Raw genomic sequence first — 21186 nt, 5'->3', positions numbered from 1 at the left:
GTTGCCGACGACTTTATTTCCAGATCAAGTGCCCTAACGAACACTTTTCCAAGGATGGTGAAATCATCGCATCAGACAAGGAACTGATGTCTTTAATAGGAGAGAGAAAGGCACCAACTTACAAGTCAAAGCAAACCACCTGACTTAGAAAACAACGCAAAAAGTTATACAGAGGAACGAAAATGGGGTACATAACAGCGCAAGCAGAGTGCCCATTTGGGTAAGAAAAGACACATGGTTGCTCTATTTGTAAAGCTCCCTAGTCTATCTGTGCATTTTCCTTATTAACTTTTATTCGTCATATGCTGCATTTGCCGCTCAATAACACATTCCACGCTGTTCCTATATTTGCTATCAAGTCCTTTCGCGCTTTTGAGATATCGCTGTCTTATTTATTCATCTTTATTATGTTTATTTATCTGGGCACATGATAATTTTGACTCTATAATCCTTTATTCTGCCTCCGGAAAATAAATGAAACCAGTGGCATAAGGCATGCTTTGACAAGTAATGAAACTATGGCGCTCTGGATTCGCATTATACTTATGCTAATAATTCTAGTCATAAGTTGTGTTCAGAAATTGGTATATACATCGTTTAATTTTTATGTATGGTATGTCTTATCAATAACTGACCTTTTGTCAGGAAAATATTTCTTGATTGTATCTTTTGTATTAAAACTGTTACAAGGCATTACATTGCTTTTTTCATAGATGTGTATACTTGTGCAACTTAATACGCGCAAAACACATATAGTATCTGCCGAACATGTTAAACTGAATCCGCGAGGGGACTCGGGCTGTAAAACTGAATTGTCTCCTACTCTGAGGTCTTGCACATACTCATATAAGCTCACAATCTTTCGAGGTCACACGAAGTTTCCAGAGTAACTGATATTAAAGGTAATATATATATATATAAATAAATAAAACCAGCTTTCCCAACCCCCCCCATCATGTATGCACACACACACACACACACACGTGTGTGTGTGTGAGTATATATATATATATATATATATATATATATATATATATGCATATATATAGCTGGCGCTCGACGAAAGTGTATGCAGCTCGATCAACTCGACAGATTATAGTTTTCTAGTAGGAAACTCTATGCAACGGTGATGCAAGTTTTGTAGTCATTAAGCCTAACCTAAAGTGAGGAATCGGACACATTATTGTTTCCATCATTGCTTCTGTTCTCTCACCGCTGCTTAAGGCACAAGAAAAACGCACAGCACTGTGTGTGCCTTACTTTGTCTCTGTCATATATCCCTGTGCTGTTTCTTTGAAGTGCTAGTGCTTACACATTATGATCTGTATAATCTCCTGCCCTTCGTAATGTCATTTCCTTTTCTGCATTCATCGCATTACATGATAATGAGGTTGAGAGGCGCAGATGAAGCTAAGGGAGTCCAATGCCGCTCAACATGATGGAAAATGTGTTAATATTGCATAAAATCCGAATTATAGCAATGATGTATTTTCACATCTCATTTTTGGTCTTTTGTGTTGGACATCATATACTAGCTGGCATTTCAACACTTGGATTAAGTAATCCTTGCAAACTTTCTGAGATAATGAAGGGAAAGCTACGGAGATGAAGTGCATGTGTCAAAGCACTCCTGAAGATAGTTCCACAACATGAACATCTTACTTACTACAGCACTTCCATTAAAGTAACATTAAAGTAAGACATAAAATACAACCATTCAGTGTTAGATCTGATTTTTCTTTTCTTTACTCCTCCATATTTTGGCAAATACTAAACTGTCACACATAGTAAGCTATGCTGATTCCGTATATGCTCTGGGAGAAACACATTGTTTCTTAACTGCATGCTATCTTAGAGGCCATGTCACACACGACCTCTCTGCATCGTCTGATGCATGGTGGTGCACACAACAACAGATCTTGCTAGCCTTTAATCTAGCCAGGAGGGAGAGCACAGAATAGTGTCCTAGAAATGCCACTCTATTGTCGAAAGCAATGAAAACAGGGGTGCTGTTCTGGAATTCTGCAATGTTGGCGTTGTGAGCCAATCATATAAAGGCTGTAGCAGCCCTGCGAGCCAATCAGATTTGACGGAATGGCGAGTTCAACAGTATGCAAGTGTAGAAGCTTGGGCAATTTGGTGGTGGTTCATTTTGATGCTGCTCAATGCTCTTTCACGCTTTGCCTGTCCCTTACTAACTTCCTTAAATCTGTGTGCACTGTGAGCACCATCAAAATTAGTCAACAGTATGGCAGAATTCGACAAGTGTCTGGAACAGCACTCCAGGTCATGCGTAGTGCTTACGCAACTGAGAGAAATCTAGAAACTTTGGTGCACAAGATGGGTCCATACTTTGAAGAAAAACGCCTAAGAATAAGGCATTGGTTCCATTATTTTTTCTTGTTTATTTTAATATGTAGCTCGCATAGTGCATTGCTGTGAACCTCGTGCGTTATCTCATTTTAAAATTATAAACTCTTGGACGAGTGTAACCACATGTTCTGGTTAGTTCTTACGACACCTGTCCATAAGGTGACAGATGGAAGTCCCATTTCAAAATTGTGCTAAAAGAGATTGTGTCTAAGCAGAACACTAGAAAGGATATGCAAGTGCTCTTCAGTAATGGCCACTTTATTAAAAAATAAAATGGTCTTGCAGTAAAAAAGCCAGCTTGTTACACTTGAATCGTGATACACACTGCTGCCGTGTGCAAAAGATTTCTATTTCAGATTGAAAAATTAAATAAAAATAACTGCATTAAATGACAGTGAGCTTCAAGGAATATTAAAAAGAAGCATTAGCTTGGGACCAACTCTAATTTCTCTATGCAAATATACAAGTCAAATGTAGAAATGCTCTTGGACACTCCCTTAACTGATATGAATTAAATTTACTGCACTTAAGAAAGCTATATTTGACTTATTCCTCGAAGTTTTTGATAATGCGCAGAAATCGGGTAAAACAAGCTTGAAACACAAAGTTTACAGCTCCATAACTCTGCCTCAAAAACAGATTTCACAATTAGGCGAACTGTATATTGTAGACTGCCAAATGCAGATATAAATATGGTATGGCTTACATAAAATTGTCACATTGGCTATGTGCGTCTTGCAAAAGTCCCACTCACAACTAATTCGTATAATTCAGATTGATGTATGAAACAACCAAAGCTTGATATAATGAAGACGGATATAAGTGATTACCAGATTACCAAAGGAAGTCTAAAAGGTTTCTTGCCGATGCTAGCATGTAACAAATATGTGCTTGTAACAAATATAGGATATAATGTAGGTATTTCTGAGCGAAGAGCACAAATATCAATTTCGTTTACTTTAGGCATACCGGTAAGACTGCAGCTTAGAGAAATGTGATACAACTATACATTTTTTTCATTTTTATTTTTTCTGAAAGATGAGATGCTCAAACAAATGTGAAAACACAGTGGCCTTTTTGCACTTGTTTCTTGATGTACACACAGGATTTCCTCAGTGTCAGCAAATATTCACAACACCTCAACTGCAGCATTTGTGGTCCCACTTAAAAATGTTGCCTTTTCTTAAACTTTTTACAGTAACGGGACACAAAAATCTGTACATAAGCACTTGTTCATGTACACTCATCCACACTTCTGTCTGAAGCACTGAATCAGTGTGTTGCGATGCAAGAAAATCATGGATAACATTTTACCACCTGCAGACAAGCACAAAAAAGGAATCGTACACACCATGATGAGTTGTTGTGGTATCTATATTTACATTTTGTCCTTGTCTGCCGGGGCTAAAATGTTATCCAACTTCGCATACCAACAGGCCCAAGACACAGCAGTGCAAATGAAATCAATACTATGTGTGTATTGCTAGCCAGTTTGAGGGACAATGCCTAAAAACAGTGGAAGCCACAAGGACATCTGAGCCATACAGTAGTATCCTGCCCAGTACCTTGAACCTATGCTCTATCACACAAATAACTTGCAGGGCTGCCAAAGGTACTAAACAATATCCTTTATTAGCGTAATATAGTTCTCGATGTCTTGTTTATTAGCGAGATTAGAGTTCTAGCTTTGCTTGACACATGAAATGTTAGAGATATGTGATAAATTAGACCCTCTGTGCATGCACATCATATAAGTACCATGAATTATTGTTCCATTTACCGCCAGCAACTGTGGCTATGTAGCAACATGGCAGCGCCTATACAACACAGACAGCCTACTTCAATCTGAACTCACACTTGTTACTTGCTCTCCACTCGGACGGCAAGAAATAAATATTACAATCAGCCTATCACTTAGTCGTACTTCATGCTGAGGGCGAAGCACTAGGTAATGATTTATCGTTATTATTGAGATCAGCTGTTTTTTTGGACGCTGCCATGCCTACAGGGGGGGCGCTTAGCCATAAAAGTGGTCTGATTTCAACTTAGCAGGTAGTTTCCACTTCACAGCATTAGCGCTGGTGATGTGCTGACGATGTGAAATAATCTAAAAGCCTAATTTTTTACTGAATTAATTTACTATTCCACTCTGGTGCAGTACATGGTGATGGTGGCGAGCGAACACCAGCTAGAGGTGGAACAGACAATGCAGCAGAAGTGAACATACTTAGCAGGGTGTTCACCCTTGCTGTTGGCTAAGGAGGCTGCAAGAAATTGCTGAGGAAGAGTACGCATGTATGAAGCGAAGCCCCACAGTTGCATTCATGTAAACGCACCAAAATGTTCGTTGCATCAACACACTCAATTGGAAGCATGTATCGACAGGACAGAGAGCAGACGACGCACTGCTGATGAACACATTTTGAGGGGCTTTCGCCCTTTTTGTTGGCTAAGAAATCCTGCAGCTTCCACAGTGCTGCAAGGAACTACCGAAATAAAGTATAGCAACTGATGTGTTATGGGGGGGGGGATCTCTTTTTTTTCATTGCAGCACAATGCTCAAACGCTCTAGGCAAAAGTGTGGAGATCTGCACAAATCACATTTTCAATGTGAACAACAACACATGCACTCATGTGCTCACAACAAAGAGGAACACTTGTGTTCATCCGGCAGCTGCGGCCATGTTCGCCCTGTTCCAGCACAGCACAAACCACCATACTGCCATGAACATGGCACCTTTTCAACAAAGCATCAACTGCAGTTGCAGTGACTCCTCAGTGCAGCATGTACTGCTGTTGTCTTGCCCCTAGTGTTATCGTGACCAGGAGCTCTCTGCGGCCTTGCCGTCGACACTCCAGTCGCCCTCGCACCGTTTTCTCGCCTGCGTGCATAAGCGTGCATCATCTGACACTTATGAACTCCACACACTTGGTCTACTATTTATGAGATGGCTACAACGGAACAGCTCGTGAACTTGTGCGCACATCTCCACCAAGAGTGTCCTGCAGCTGCTAATTGCTTCATCAGTGTTAAGGTGCCAACTGCACTGAAATTTCACTTCCGCTAAATTTGTTATAAATGAGTAGCACATACTATGACACACTCTTTGTCTGTTTTGTCTGTTTTTCTTGTTGTCTGTTTTTCTTATTAGCAGCCTTTAAACAGCACCTAAGCAGACAATGCATGCACTTGGTGGTTAGTAGATATGACGTCAATCCCAACATGCCACCTCGCAGATTTCTCGGCACGCCGCCGCAGGCACTGCCTGATCTCGGAGGTCATGCTGAGAAGCTGCACATTCTCGGTGATGCGTCACTTTCGGTGAGCGATAAAGGCGGCATTCTACTCAGTTTCAGTGTCAAAAACATTTATTTTTGCTAGCTTTTAGTGGCACACCCATTCATACCTCAAACGTTAAATTTGCATACAGGCTGCCCTATAGAATCTATGGTATCTGAAACTAGGTTTTTGTGCAGTCCAAGATTTCAATGCATTTGGCCTCTAAGCACATGCCCTCAAAAAAAAAACACTCACAATAATGAGCATGCGCTGTTCCCATCATCTGTGGCCATAAATTTAATGGAGAACTGACGCGACAGTTTCGACTTGTCATATTGTTTTGCATTAATTGAATGTCTGAACTCTCTAGACCCTAAAAAAATATACTAGTGAGTGTAAGAACGCCCTAAATAATTTGATGTAATAGAGTACCTGTTCCTATGAACCAGTTCGGTACTCAGGTGGATAAGGCATGATGTTGTGAAACACTGAATCGTGGTGTCTGCCACATGCGAACGCAGCCAGAAAAGCACCATGGTTTACTCCTTTATGAGCATTACCATCATACCTAGCTTCTTGCTGCATAACATCAGCAAATCTTACTCTGTGTCATGATTTCATGATAATGTTGATGACACATACGGCATTTCAAGACCAACTTTAGTATCAAATAAAAGTATCTCATATCTTCCGACATTAATACTTGTTCTTTTATGTGCAAGAAGCAAAGTGGTAGAGCCAGAGAAAATGTGTCAATACTCTTTTAAAAGCAATGCAGATTAGAACACATTAACAACTTACAGGGATAATCATGGTCACCGAAAAAAGGCAACATTCAACACTACTGAAGACAGCTAAGCAACACAGCCGAACCTCAATATAAAGACACAGATACAATGAATTATCGGATATAACGAAGTGCAATCGTTGGTCTTGAGAAAGTGGCCTCTGTGAAGCTAGTTTTGTGTAGTGCACTGAAATTGGACAACTGTGCACTTGCTCCTAATCAGACTTCCAATAAATAGCGGCGGCACATTTCATGTATACAGCTGAACAAAAGCGGTTCCTCAACACCCATCTTGCATCAGCCAACTACATCCTACGCCTGTAAATCTCTTAATCTCATTGCATAACCTATAAGTGATGCTCTTAGACAGGCTATTGGTTACTAGATTGCTGATTCATGTTACCAGTGCAAAATTAAATTGGACTCAGGAAGATGGTGCAGGCACCATCAGTGTCTGTGGTGTCTGTTCTTTTTTGTGGCAATTTCTTTATCGTTCATAACAAGTGTTACTATAATAAACCACTGGTTATTTACAATAAATGTGCTCTAACAAAAACATTTAACTCACTGGATGCAGTGGTTAAGCCACAGCAGTGGGTCTTGTATTCATTCAGGCTGATGCTTTAACAAGCAATGTTGCATGTTGCTTACTGGCAAACGCTTAACTGTCCTGCTACTAAGTCAAACTTTAATATGTATAATGAGCACAGATATAAGAAAGTAAATATTAAATTATTGTAACAAATATCATATTAAAACAAAGGTATTCTCGTGCCAGACGCCAATTAGTTACAGCGAGATTAGACTGTACCACTTTTACCCTCACAATGGGAAAGTATAGCCACCTCAAATCACGAAAGCACTTACCTTCAGCTAGTAAGAGTGGCTCTTCCAGCAGGAATACGGTCTGTTTCCAGTGGGTGGACTCTGCCTCCATGGCTGTGCTAAGGACAACCTGTCATACAAGAGCATGTGTTTGAACACCACTTTTATGTCTGGGCTACCAACTTACTATTAATATTATTATTAAAGTGATCGCTTGCTTTAGCTACTTCCCAGGATTTTGTAGTTAGCAGACAGCTATCTAACAAGATAGAGGGTAACAAGAGCAAGGAGAGTAAAGAGTGGAGAGAGAAGTGCATCCGTATAGGAGGAGAGAGGTGATGAGTGCAAGCACCAGGCTGTACCCTCTCCACATGAGAAATGCAGCAGGTTAATTGGAAAGCTATAGCTAACTTTTACAATCATATTTCTTAACTTGAACCAGAATTTTACTACAATTATTTGAATTGAGTAAAGACAAAGTTACCACCTTTAGCACCCTTAAGTCATTTATTGCACAAAGCAGTACAATGGCAATGATAGCCCACCAACAATGGCAACTGTGGTATGACAATGACAACAAAGTTGGCTGAATGCCAAAAACACCGAGAGAATGATAAGACTTTATCAACTGACATCAAAGGCTACAGAGAACTGTCCTTGGATGAGGAACATCGACATTGACTTCTGTGCTGAAAGTCATGCTGCAAATGACTATGCTTCACTAAGCCTTCAATTAACCCATTTTTAGTAATACAGTGGACTCTCGATGATACGAATCTCACGGGGTCACGAAAAATATTCATATTAGCCGAAATTCGTATCATCGAAACACAATTAAAACTAGCTAAATTAAGGGGGGACGCGGGGATTAGATCGCAAAAATTGCGAGAAAAATCGATTTTTGAAAACCACGCGTTTGGGTATCTGCAACACCTAATCTACGCTGCATCAAAATGGTTTGGCAGAAAACGCACTGAAAGTACCCGAAAAAGTACCCGAAAGAAGCGCGGTCTGCAATAGGTAGTCACACGGGCCCTCTGATAAAAGCAGGCCTCCGATTGGCTGCCGTGCTGAAAGGCGTCTCTCCATTGGTTGCTGCTGTGGCAGGGGCAAGATGGCAACCGCAGTTGTCTGCTTCGTAAACCACGCCGGCGTCTTCGCTTGACACACAGAATTCGGATTAGTGAGAACTCCCAGGTTAGTGATCGATGGATCGTCGCTCGTTGGCGAATAAACTTTGGACGAAGCACGCCTTCGGAAAACGGAAGCGCTTCTACGGCAAGAAAAATATGGCGATTAGCGGGAGAAGCGGAGGCACACCCGACTGAACGAGCGCAGCCTTGCACCGTGGATTACGTGCCGCGCTATCTTGCACGGTGTGACTCCAGCAGCGAAACCCACAATCGCCCTGTGCCATTGGCACCGATAACGCAGCCGACGGAAGACGCACCAACGGAGGCTCCCGCGCCTCGGTGTACGGCCGCGCGAATCAGCTGAGATCGTAATTCGGTAGACATAGCTCGCTGCGACTAGGCAAAATGGCGAAAAAAAGAACGCGGCCCGAAGCACGGCAGCCACTCCGCCCGATGGCACACGGAAAAGGAGGAAAAGCAACAAAAGCGCCACCGCTTCGAACTCTTCGCGCCCATTCGCGGCCTCCGCGCTGTACGGCGTCGCGTCCGCGCCTCCGCACCAAAAGAGAAAGGGAGAAAGTGCGTGACTGCGCGCTGTTCTCTTTCGCGGCCGTCGGTGGGGCGGCATTTATTCGTATCAACCGACGCGGGTCGAAAATCGATTCGTAACAACCGTTTTCTAGCACGTTGCAAGGTAATAAGGCTCGGCCGGGACCGCAGAAAAATTTGTAATTCGTATTAGCCGTGATCGTATCATCGAGGTTCCACTGTAATCATGACCATGCTGCAGGTCTCTATAATTTGTTCGACTCTCTTTCTATGCCCAATATTATATTCGTATCTCTCTTAACCTGCGCACAAGAGCAATGTAAAGTGTGCTCAGAGTGTTACACTACGATGTGACATTGCAGATGCTCAAATTTGGTTCCTTAGGACACTTCTGCTTTACACAGTGAAACAAAAATGAAAGAGTTAGGGACAGACTTGCTACTGTCTCTGGAAAGGGTGCAACGACTGCCTGCCACGAAGGGAAAGGAATAAGAAGAGCACAGGAAAATGAGACTGAGAAATCGCAAAAATAAATAAGAAGGCAAAAGGAAGGCAATAACAAGCCTACAGGGGGTGCTGGAAAAGCACTGTAGGAGCTAATGCTCCATAAAATCCCAGAATGATCAGCAGGAAACAACGCTGCAAGCAAGGTAGACCCACAAAACTGCAATAACAGCTTAGAGGAATTGAGTTATAGCACTGAGAAAGAAAAAAAAAGTTGTGCTAAGTACAGGGACACGGTACCAGAAATTTATCAACTTGAAACAATAAATGTTTTTGCTGCTTACAGGCACTGGTAGCTCAAAGGTGCAGTCGAAGTACCCAGCCAATGCCATGACCTGTTGTGTGCCTGGCTGGAGATCCAGTTCAAAGTCGCTCGCAAAGTCACTGTCCTCCATGCGGCACGTGTTCAAGTCAAGGTTCTGCATGAACGACCCACATGAACCAGGTAAACATGAAAAGCATGAAAAACCAGGCAAGAGACTGTCGGAAGAAATGCCCAGCATAGAAGAGGCACAGAGAGCTTTAATGAGACAAAGCCAAAGAACTTGAAAGACTAGTAACAAGAAAGGCAAGCTCTAATGGAATCACTGCAACAATTAAAGTGGTATTAAACTGAACATGGTATTAAACTGAACTCACTGCAACATACTATCTATCTCAGTGCAGAGCTTGTTTAGAAATCGGCTAGCAGTATAGCTGGAAGAGTCATGTGCACTTAGTGCACCCATTTTTGCGACACTCAATATACCGTATTTACTCGCATGATGAATGCGCTTTTCTTCCCAAAAAATATGCGCAAAGTTGGGAGGTGCGTTCATTACGCGGGGTAAAATCTTGAGCGATTTTTTTTTCCGCAGCCACCTCTAAATCAGTACCAGTTTCACCCGAAAGGCGAACCATCGATTGCGATTGCAAATGCTTAGACAGCTACATGAAGTAAGGATAGTAGCTTTATCGGCAATATAAACTTGCAAACATAGCTAACTATGTAAATTAACAAGCATGGTGTCAGCGCGCACAGGTAAACATGAACACATCACACTCTATGACCGCAGACACTCGCTGTCAAAATGTTGGCATGAGGAAGCACAGTAGCAACAGCGAGCGAAGTGACCTTCGTGCCGTGTATCGCTTCAACGTAAGCTGAGCGGTGAGGACGGAGTGGGCACAAAGGTATAAGCTGCCGTCGCACCTAGACTCAGCCCCTGACACAGATCACTTTCAAGATAGGAAGCGCGCGGCCGCGCAATGTGCAGTTGCTGCGCCGCCCCCCCCCCCTCCCTCTCTCCCCCCATGCCATGTGCGCAACGGAACACGCCGTGTTTCCTCCCCGTTTTCCTCGCTCGAACTCGGGAGAGTGAGGCACTCCAGGCGCATTTTTGCCAGTCGTGCCGACGATTGTGCCGGCACGAATGGCAAAAATGCGCCTGGAGTGTCCATATATTTTTTATCGCAATAAAAGTAGGAGACACACGGTAGGATTCGGCATCCGATACGGTGTCCGATACAACTGTACCCGCCGGACGCCATATTACACGCCGAATCGTACACAGTGTCTCTCCTACTTCATGGCAGCAAGTTCAGGGTGCGGTTATTATGCAAAGAAAAGAAAAAACACACTTTATTGGAAAAGTGGGGGGTGCATTCATTATGCGAGTAAATACGGTATGTGGTGGTTAGGCAAGCAATGAGCAAATGATAGAAACATTGTGGCTGGAGAAATCATTACCAGCTCTGGTGTGGGAAAATTGTACAGCAGTTATACATGTGCAACTGTGCAGTTAACACGCATTTCGAAGCTACGAACCACCCACCCACACGTACCAACAGAAGGGCTGGTCGCTCGGAGCAGACACTCGAAGCTGGGGCATCCATCACATGGGCCTCACCGAGCACTTCCTTTCGCATGCAGGTCATTTTGAAGCCTTCTACATCGTCCCAGAAGCTCACCATCCGCCGATGAATGTCTGGAGAGAAAAAGAGAAAGAAAAGGGGTGCTTGCCAGCAATTTCAGACTTCCAGCCTAGCTACAGCTCATTAGCATAGCTAAGCATCTCTATTTTGTACCTCTTCAAGCTTGCCGGCATGTTGAATGACATGTGGAGCACAGGAAACGCATGCATAATCACATTCAACTGCCAGCCCTAAAATCTGAAAAGTACTAGGGCCGAAGCCAAAACATACTAAATTTAGGGAAGCATACTAAAAATTGTTTTATTAATCAAGATGCTGACTGCTTATTTAAAAAAATATTGCAGGCACTCTGCTCTTTAGTAGCCACAAGTGGAAATACCAATTACGGAGTTTATTTATGAAATATTCATGAAACAACTGTCATACTTTCACTTGCTGTTAGTATAGATCAGTTCTATGAGGGGGTCACGCTGCTGCAAGTAGACACAAGTAATCAAGCAGGTAAAGAATCAAACTGAAAAATCTATCAGATTTCGTATTCTTTCAAAACCAGTTTTGCCATTCACTGGGCACAAATAAAAAAAATGCACCAACGATTATGATACTCCCTATTGCAAAATTTGAGCGCAGCTCTATACGTATTTTCATTTCGCAATATATTGGCTGGTGCGGACAATCTGTCTCGTGCGGCACGTTCCAAGCAGAAGCAAAGTGTGGCACGACTGCCTCGCTAATCGGGAGATCGCGAGAGGCAGCGGCTGGCTAACGCGTGGGCACGATTCACAGCAGCCACCGCAGACAGACCTTCACTCATGCAGCGCTTTGGTGAACAAATGACGTGTAGAATGTCTCGATGCGAATGCCCCCGCGAACGGAGCAGAGGTGAGCGGGTGCATCGAGGCACCCTAATGATGCGTGCTACTCTGGCGCCATCTCGTAGCCATGGTCGCCATAGTCCGTCTTGCACAGCACTACGCTTTTCTTCTCACGCTTTCACCATACCCTCTTCCTCCGCTTTCCTCCTCTCGCTTTCTTCGCATTTGCTGTCTTTCAACGCCCGCTGTGCTCCGTGTTCGCTCTCATATTTTGCTGTGCTCATTCGCTCAGTTACGAGGTACGACACCACCACTCACCGCAGAAACGGGCACCTAAGAGGTTTGCTCTAAAAATTGCTGTATTGCTGTATTTGCTCCACTGAGGCGTACTGGTGACGACACGTTGCAGTGATGCCCTCTCTCCTCGCGAAACGCCGTTTCACCTGCTCTGCTCCGTCAAGGCGTGCTCGTGACGTGGCATCACAGCCAATAGGAATTTAGGTGCCGTCTCACTACTAGAGATGCCGACTTTTTTTACTCAATGGGCTATTTGATGCTTTCGCATCAAACACTTTCAGGATGACACCTGTTTCAAGATATTAATTTCCAAGGTGTGTGACAAAATAAATGGGCATGCGAGTAACTTTTGTGCTTCAATGGATAATACAGAATTTTGTTCAAAAAGTAAGTGGACCAACAGCACATTTTTTTAGCACAATATTGATAACATATATCTTGAAACCCGTGCCATACTCAGAATACATTCTATGTGTATATGCTTTGCAGGCTCACCGACTAAAATTCGTAAGCTGCAATGTGTGCCGTAAGCTAATTAGTTACAAACTTAGTTTTTTTTTTATTAGTCGATTACACATGTCTATTTCTCGTGCAAGTAATGTCTGCCACTTTAAGTAACCCAGCTCAAGGATTACATGTGCACTGTATAATTACGAGCTTCATTTGTATGAATTAACTGTACTGACTGCTTTTTGTTCAAGTATTTTTTTGTATAACAACCCACTCCCCTCTGTAAGGCCAATTGGCCCTGAGGGTAAAATAAATTAATAAATAAATTATGCAATCTGCCACAGGCGATTTTTAACGATTCTGTACAGCCCAATAAAAAAAAAAACACCCCGTATATAAAAAGTAAACATTTCACATGCAGTCGAACCTCGATATAACAAACCTAAATACAACTAATTATCAGCTATAATGAAGTAAATCTGAAATTCACAAGCATCTTGTGTTTCTCGTCATTATCAATGAGTAATGAATGTGTAATGAATGAATGAGTAATAAAAGTGAATATTTGATACAGTGAAATTATCTTTGGGTCAAATATGACTTCGTTATGACGAGGTTCGACTGTTATTTACACTCTGCAGTTAATAATGGACAAATATTTAAGAAAGCAACAAAAATCAACATCTCCCATTTTAGATGGCTCATAAGTATGTGGTTAGAAAACAAAGATAAAACACAAGTTGTAAAACTATTAAAGCACCAATAATATAGAAACTACTTTCAATCTAAACATTAGCAAGGAGTATAAGAAAGCTGGTGCCCCAACCAATAACAGTGTATTGTCACATGTTCAAAAATGGCAGTTGTAAGAGTATGGTCCCCCCCCCCCCAATCCTTGTTATAACAAACTCGCATCCAACACAAAAATACCTTCGTTATATCCAGTATTCATTATAAATATGCATTCGTTTTACCAGCTAATATAGGCAAGAAACACTTCAGACTTCATTATATCTGACAATTCATTGTATCTTGTTGACTATATTGAGGTTTAACTGTACTCGCTTTGCTACGACACGTGCATAACGTAGTGCTTACCAGTGTCACTGAGAGCCACCAGAAAGATCTGGCACCGGCTGGGCAGCATCAGCCCTCCCGGCCGCAGTAGCCGGTCCCTGGCCTGAAGCACACTGTCGAGCATGCCTTCGAAAAGGAGGAAGTAGCCCATCCACTCGGACACCAGCACGTCCACACGCTCGGGGAGCTCCAATTCCTCCACGCGGCCGTGCACCAGGGTCACTTGCTCCGACAGACTGTTCTCCCTGCAGCACCACAGACAACTTATTCACAACTAACCCGACCCAACCGAATGTACGGGCTTAAAGAGGCTCTGCAACAACTTTCCTTCAAAACTGACAACACAGTGGAGTGCAGTGCCTCTCAACCAATAGTATATCCCCAAATGAATTTCTTAAAAGGACCTAATAGTAACCAATATACAAAGAGCACAATGGTTAGCACAATAGAGCACAAAGAAAGCTTCACATTAGAGGGACACTAAAGCGAAAACCAATTAGAACTGTATTAATAAATTCTACCATGCCAAAAAAAAAACAAAAAACGAAGCTGCTTGGGGCAAGCCATAAAAGACGCAAGAACGAAATCCAGGAGGTGATACCGCCTCGGAAGTTCCCACACCAGCTCACAGTGATATCGACTGCTTGGGTCTGGTAAATTGTTTATCAGTAAAGATGGACTACATTGTATTCTAAAATTGTCAAACATGGAATTTAGCAAGTTTCAAAAACTGTTACTGAGCCACAGTAGCCTATATTCAAGAATATACTTTAAAATCCATGATGTCACACTGACATACTGGCAAGAAATTTTGAGAACCCCCATTATCACTTTTCGTAACCATTATGTTACTGCCTAATCAGCGAAAGTGTTGAAAGCAAACTTTATCCATCTAAACTGATTTAGTATACATGTCTCTTTAGTGTCCGTTTATAATGACTTAAGAATGAAGTTTCTCCTGTTTGGCCATTGTTAATCAATCTATCTCCCCCTTCCTGTGGCCCATTTGTCTAATTGGGACTCAGGTGTAAATGAAAATATTCAGTAGCCAGATAATCCAAAGCCTGCCTTAATTTAGAAATGTTGTATTTTCTGGTAAAACGAAATGATTGCCCTTGGTTAAATTTGCTGCAGTTAAGGAGTACTGACAAATATTAGGGAGTTTTAGAATAGGGGCCCCAAAGAGCTTTGCGGGTGTTAGCGTAGGGGCATGCAGGAGTGAAGAGTTTTAGAATAGGGATTTGCGTTTGTGAATAGCGTCTTGCGCTTGCAGCGCCACTACGGTATCAATGAAAAACTATTATAAATATTAAAATAAACTATACCATTTTACGATAACAAGAGTAATTTTCACTCTCGTGGTTTTGCGTTTAATTACAATTTAGAGGTTATTCTCTTAGCAGCAAACGATTTGTTGTGCTAAATTTTGAGCAACCAACTTTACATGCCTTCACCAGCCAAGCCTACGTAGGCCTACGAGCCATGAAATCGCCAATCGAATTCGGAATCAGCGGCGTCTAATGAATCAATCTTCCTTACACATGTTAGTCGAGAGAAAGCGATAACTGCAGTCACTTCTCCTAGCTTACAAACTTCCCGCGTTACCCCGAATCGAGCCCAGTTTGGTGCTCGGTTAGAGCCGTCGCTTAGATGGATACCGCCATGTTTGTTAACGCAAAGCTTTTGGGGCAGCTTTTGGCGCTCCGCTAAATCAGTGAAATAGTGTGCCCAACGCAAAACCCAAATGCAGTTTGCGTCTCGAACATGCACAGTGGCTTCGAGGCTACTTCTTTGGGGCCCCAAAACGTTTGGGGCCCCTATTCCATAACTCTCTATTTTCAAAGCTGCTGAAACTCTATCACACCCATCTCACACATAAAAGGATCACGTTTAAAGATGTGGAGGTTGGAGAACATAAGACATTTTGATTTGATACTAAGGCCTTCTCATAATGCCGGACCTGGCATCATCAGTGATGCCATGACACAACAAAATTTGCTGCCTCCATGTAGCAATAAGAATGGGTATAATGAAATTGCCAATAAAAAAAAAGGAATTTTACAGGAGTGCTGCACGTTTCTTCTGGTTGCACATACATGTGGCAGCCACAGCAATCACAGGAACAGACCAAGCCAGTGTAGCATGAGGTCAAGATGTGTCTATCTCATGGGCAGACATAACTAGTTCATAGCAACCAGTATTATAGTAAATTATTCAGGGCTAGCTGGTGCTTACCACCACTTTTCCTAGAGCTTTAGAGGGCTTGCACGTTCAATGAATGCAATAAAATGACAAGTAAAAAATGGCATGTCAGTACTAGGGTTGCCGACTCTTGAGTGGACGAAGTCAAAACGGGTGGGCGACAGCTGGTAATGACCATTGCCAGGAGCCGCAAGTCTGTACATGCCAAAAAGTTGCACAAATATTTTAGTCCTACCATGTTGTGATTTACACGAAAGCTGCAGTAGTTACTTGGCTAACACAGCTATCAATACAGACAGAGGCACCGAAATGTTAGAGCTACAGCCATTACGAAAACAAGGCCTACTTTATGTTCATGACAATGCAACAGCAGACAAAAGAGCGGAATGCGCAACCAAACTGTCTGACATTATAAAACAGGAATATGGTTTATAGTTAGTTATTCAGTATAAAAAAGCAAAAGGCGGGAGATCTGGCCGTCCTGACTGGATGAAGTCGGGACGCCAGGCTTTTACTCCAAAGTCGCGACTGTCTTGTTAAATCCCAGACGAATAGCAACCCTAATCAGTACACCATAAGCCTCACCTGACAATGTCCATTGCATTGTAGACGACACCCGATTGGTCGATTCCTACGACACTGCGTGCACCAGCCCGCGCACACAACATGGAAAGGATGCCAGTGCCGCACCCAACGTCAAGCACTGTGCGATTTCGGATGCAGGTGTCGGCATTTAGCTCTATGGCCTTGCGATATGAGTCCATCCGTGGCCTGTCGGACAGCATCTCAAGGTGGATGCCATGGTGGCCGTATGATTCAAAGTAAGGCTCATCATGTTCAATGGGTTCTGCTTGCTCGTTCGACTGCAGCCAGCTTTCTGCCACTTCCCTGGAAGCAAAGGCAAACATAATTTCTCCATCTGGCTGTGGCCCACTTTTGGTAACATACTGAGAAAGTCACTAAATTTAACAAGTGTTTAGTCACCTTAACAATAACTTTGCCTTTTTGTTGTCTTGGTAACCTTTTTTAGTGACTTTTTTAGGGACGTAAAAACCAGCAAATTGGCTTGGGTAGAATTACTCAAGGCACTTTGGATAAATTCATTGCCTTTCCCCCATTTTATACATCTAATTTTATACCTCTAATTCTCTAATATACGGTAAATTAGGCCTCGGTTTCACATTAACAAAAATATTTGTGTCGACAAAATGAGCCCCGCCTCCTGCCACGCCCCCCCCCCCCCCCCCTCCCCACAACTCAAAATACACCTCCGGAGCTCTCATATCAGCTTGTGAATAAAATATATACAATTCAGGCAATCTTTCTCATGTTAGTCAGCATTAATCACGAGCTCTGTATAAATTCATGACATTGAGGTAGAGTTATGAAAGCCAACGTTGGCATCAACTTGAATTAAACACAATGCCACAAAGGAGACCCATGGAGGCTCCCTGGAGAGAAGGCTTCACAATTGAAGGTTGGTTTCCTTGCCATTTCTGTAAACTCTCTTTTTCATTCTTCTGCTCTGGGGCCACACATACACAACCACAAGTCCACGTACCTCATGCGCTCAATGGCTTGCTCAGCCTGAGAAAGCCGGTCACGCAGTTGATGACACTCGTCCTCGGGCTTTGCGCTGGCATTCAAGAGCTCTTCCACATCTGCACCAGCAAGTTAGCAGCACAAACGCATAACTTGTTTAGTGTTTGCAAATGCAAACTGAGAGTCACTTTACTGAGAGTCATAATACAACATGGTATCTGAATGGCTTACGATGTGCGTGGAAAGGCCAACTGCAACAAAATTTCACTTTAACTAAATTAGTTATGTACAAGTAATATATGCCGCTGAAATTATCTTGGCAGAGATGCATGACCGGTAACTGTCTAACTTACTCACTAACAGCCTTTAAACAGCACCTAAGCAGTCAACACATCCACCTGGTGATTAGTGGATATGACGCAAATATCAGCACAACACCCGTGAGATTTTTCAGAGTACCGCACCCAATCTCTGAGGTCACGCCAAAGGGCTGCGCTGATTATCAACATTCCGAGTTCTGTGTCACTTCTGACATGCAGTAATAGTGGCATTTTCTTTCTTTTCAGTTTTATAATCGAAAACATTTTTTCAAGCTCTTCGTGATGTATCCAATCATTTTTCAAATGTAAAATTTTGTACGAAGGCTGTTCTATATCTACGCTACCGGAAACAAGGTTTTTTACAAAGTCGTAAAATTTTCACGCTTATAATGTGCATTAACATTGTACATCACATATGCACAATGATGAATGCCTGACCTAAGCATCTTGGGATTCACCAAAGTAAATTGCTGGGCTAGTTGGCACTGCGTTACTGAAGTTTTGCAGTGCTTCGAACACAGACAACAGGGATGAATGGCTGTGATTGCCCACTGAAATGGGGTGGCAAGTGTGCCAGTGTGGCTTTGCTGTCCTTGTCAAGTAAACAGTGTGAACTCAAATCACAGAAAAAGCTACAGTTGCGGTAAGATGCTTCTGCAGGTTGTATTTTCATGCTTTCACTCTGTTGTCATTAGTTTATATTGTTCTGTTTTCTCGACATGATGCACATTTTTCTTGTATAATAATAATAACAATACTTTATTGCCAGACAGTGTTTATTTTATGTGTTTGCTGCACTGTAAACTTTAGTAATCCAATGACTGTTTCCAAAAAAGAAGTGCTGACTTCAGTGAACGTTCACTTTACAAGTTTCACTCAAATCAATCATTTAGTGGAAATTTGCTTACCGTAGGTTAAGAGCAAGTCATCTTGCACAACCGGCACAAGGTATTGGTCATCATCCCAGGGAAGGCATTGTGGATCTGCAGTCTGTAAGACTTCTGGGCTTGTTTTCTGGGAGAGGTCAGCAGGACCACATATGAAAAGACATGAGCAGCAATCCTCATATGTGCATTGACATGTACATCTGCAGTTTGTGTCATATATCTCTCACCCTAAAAATGTACACTTTCGGAAAGGCAAGTGAAACACTGCCATAATTTTCAATATCATGAAATATATATCAGTCATACAGCTTGCATTACACAAAGCAACTCTAAGTCCGCGAGAAAAAAAATGTAGTGTGCTACAAAAGCAACAGCTACAAAAGCAACAATAAGCAAACAAAGTGCATTGTTGTGAAGGCAAATAGAGCCAATGTATGAGTTTTAGGAGGATTGAAAACTGGGCGAGTTGGAATGTGTTTGTGATATAGCAGTGCAAAAAAAAATGTGAGCATAAAGTGTTGAAGTTGCCGCTGGATCCTGGTTTGGGCCACTTTTTATCGCTGCTGTATTGCAGTGTCAAAAGGGGTTGTTTTGATTTGGGAGCTCGATCCTTGTTTCTCACTTTTTGATCATGATATACCTATACGTGTCATAGGTCTGCATTAAATAGCAAAGCTGCAGTGCTCATTATATGAAGTGATCATTTAGTGCTTCAATGGGACAGAACATGATGCTTTCATATGGCAGAATCTAACACGCACTGAGTCACAAGCACATGTAGGCAATCAGATAAACACAAGAGTTACCAGAAAAACAGAGACACTGCAGCCCAGATGTTTGATTGACTAGGTTTAAAGTTACCCATCATTTCAAGGGACTATGAGAAACGCCTTTGTGGAGGTCTTCGGATTAATATTGCGTACTATAAAAAAAAAGGGTATAGATATCTGTGTTCCCCTCTCATCGGGATGCGGTTGGGAATCGAACCCGCGACCTCGCACTCAGCAGCAGAACACCGCAGCCACAGTGGTAACATTTACAATCGTGCACTCTGATAAGTAATGCGTCGGCAATCCTTTTTAAATGCATTATAGGCTGTTCACTTATCTGCTACATTCCGTCCTTGCGTGCGTGCGTTATGCATGTGCGCGCCATGCGCATTAAAAAAAAAAAAATGTTTTTTTCGTCCCTCATCGCTGCTTCGCTTGTTTCCAAACGGAGCACTGCGATGTCACGATAAGCTGGCAAGAAAAGAATTTGGCACTGAGCGATGCTGCAGAATTGCAAGCCTCGACGGCCGTGATTGGTGTCGGCGCGTGATCCGTGCATTGTGTTGAGGACCCAAGTTTACGCACGTGTTTACGGACGTAGTTGACCATCTTGATGTACCCGAAGCAGTCCAGCTGCAAGCGTCCAACCGCATCCTTGATGGAGAACGCGTGGTCGTGCGCGCAGTGCTCGTACACGAGCTCTGGTGAGGCGCGCACTTCGCCGCAGAACAGACACGCGCTGTCTTCGCGCTCGGTCTCCAATTCCTCCGCGCTGTCCCACGCAGCATCGTTTTCGTCGTCGGACATCGTACTGCACATGATCGAGTACAATAAAACCCACGTGCGCGAGCAGACCGCTCATAAACAGACTCTCACAGACAAGCCGAAGACAGCTTGAAGCCGGATACAAATGACGTCACTAAATCAAGTAAATGTTTGAATAAGTGGTGTTCATACCTGCGTCCTAGCGGCAGATCTCTCTATAACGTCGTTCTGGATTACATAAGCAAATCTTGAAGGCTATGTTTTATCGAACTGCATGCGAAAGAGCAATAGGTGGTGTTCATATCTACGCATTACGGTCTCTAAATAAATTACGTTTTCGGTAGCGTCCTCTAAACTTAAACTGCGAATCGTAAAGGCAATGCTTTTGTTCGTATAGTAAGTATACCAACACTAAAGCTAGAGTACACTCTACTAGAGCTAAGCGAAAGATTTGTACAAGGAGGTTAAAAAAAAAAAGAAAAAAAAAAAAAAAAAAACTTCTGGAGTGGCGGCGCCCGCTACTGTTTACCAGCAGGGGTGAAGCCAGCTCTTGCCCTGACTTCTCCTCTAAAAGAGTGCCGCGCAGGCTGCAGTCCGCGCACACCTTAAGTGATATTGTTGTGCAAATGTAAGCGCTAGGGTAATTGCAAAATAAAAGGTCGTTGTTTCTAACTAAAATATTATATTTGGCTGAGT

General features: G+C 42.7%; 1 protein-coding gene across 2 annotated transcripts; it reads right to left on the bottom strand.

Moving 5' to 3' along the window:
• Window positions 1-2504: 2504 nt before the first annotated feature.
• Window positions 2505-20596, bottom strand: LOC119464388 (protein arginine N-methyltransferase 3). 2 transcript variants are annotated; one of them, XM_037725331.2, is made up of 9 exons: window positions 20311-20596; window positions 18977-19082; window positions 17768-17867; window positions 16792-17094; window positions 14026-14249; window positions 11276-11418; window positions 9736-9870; window positions 7308-7395; window positions 2507-5255 (listed from the first exon to the last, which is right to left on the bottom strand). In XM_037725331.2, exons 1-9 carry the CDS (start codon window positions 20542-20544, stop codon window positions 5149-5151), a joined length of 1440 nt encoding a protein of 479 aa, XP_037581259.1. In that variant the 5' UTR covers window positions 20545-20596; the 3' UTR covers window positions 2507-5148. The 2 variants fall into 2 exon arrangements, with proteins under 2 accessions (XP_037581260.1, XP_037581259.1); XM_037725332.2 differs by lacking the exon at window positions 7308-7395 and having other exon boundaries at window positions 2505-5255.
• Between the last annotated feature and the right edge of the window lie 590 nt (window positions 20597-21186).

This window comes from Dermacentor silvarum, chromosome 9 (assembly GCF_013339745.2).
Source record: "Dermacentor silvarum isolate Dsil-2018 chromosome 9, BIME_Dsil_1.4, whole genome shotgun sequence".
Lineage (NCBI taxonomy): Eukaryota > Metazoa > Arthropoda > Arachnida > Ixodida > Ixodidae > Dermacentor > Dermacentor silvarum.
The sequence above is the reverse complement of the archived record's forward strand: the minus strand, read 5'-3'. Positions and strand labels throughout refer to the sequence as shown.

Coding starts and splice junctions, on each gene's coding strand:
- LOC119464388 (XM_037725331.2), bottom strand. CDS start 20,544: ATGTGCAGTACGATGTCCGACGACGAAAACGATGCTGCGTGGGACAGC. Junction 17,868..18,976: donor TGACTTGCTCTTAACCTACG/GTAAGCAAATTT, acceptor TTGCTGGTGCAG/ATGTGGAAGAGCTCTTGAAT. Junction 17,095..17,767: donor CAAGCCATTGAGCGCATGAG/GTACGTGGACTT, acceptor CTTTGCTTCCAG/GGAAGTGGCAGAAAGCTGGC.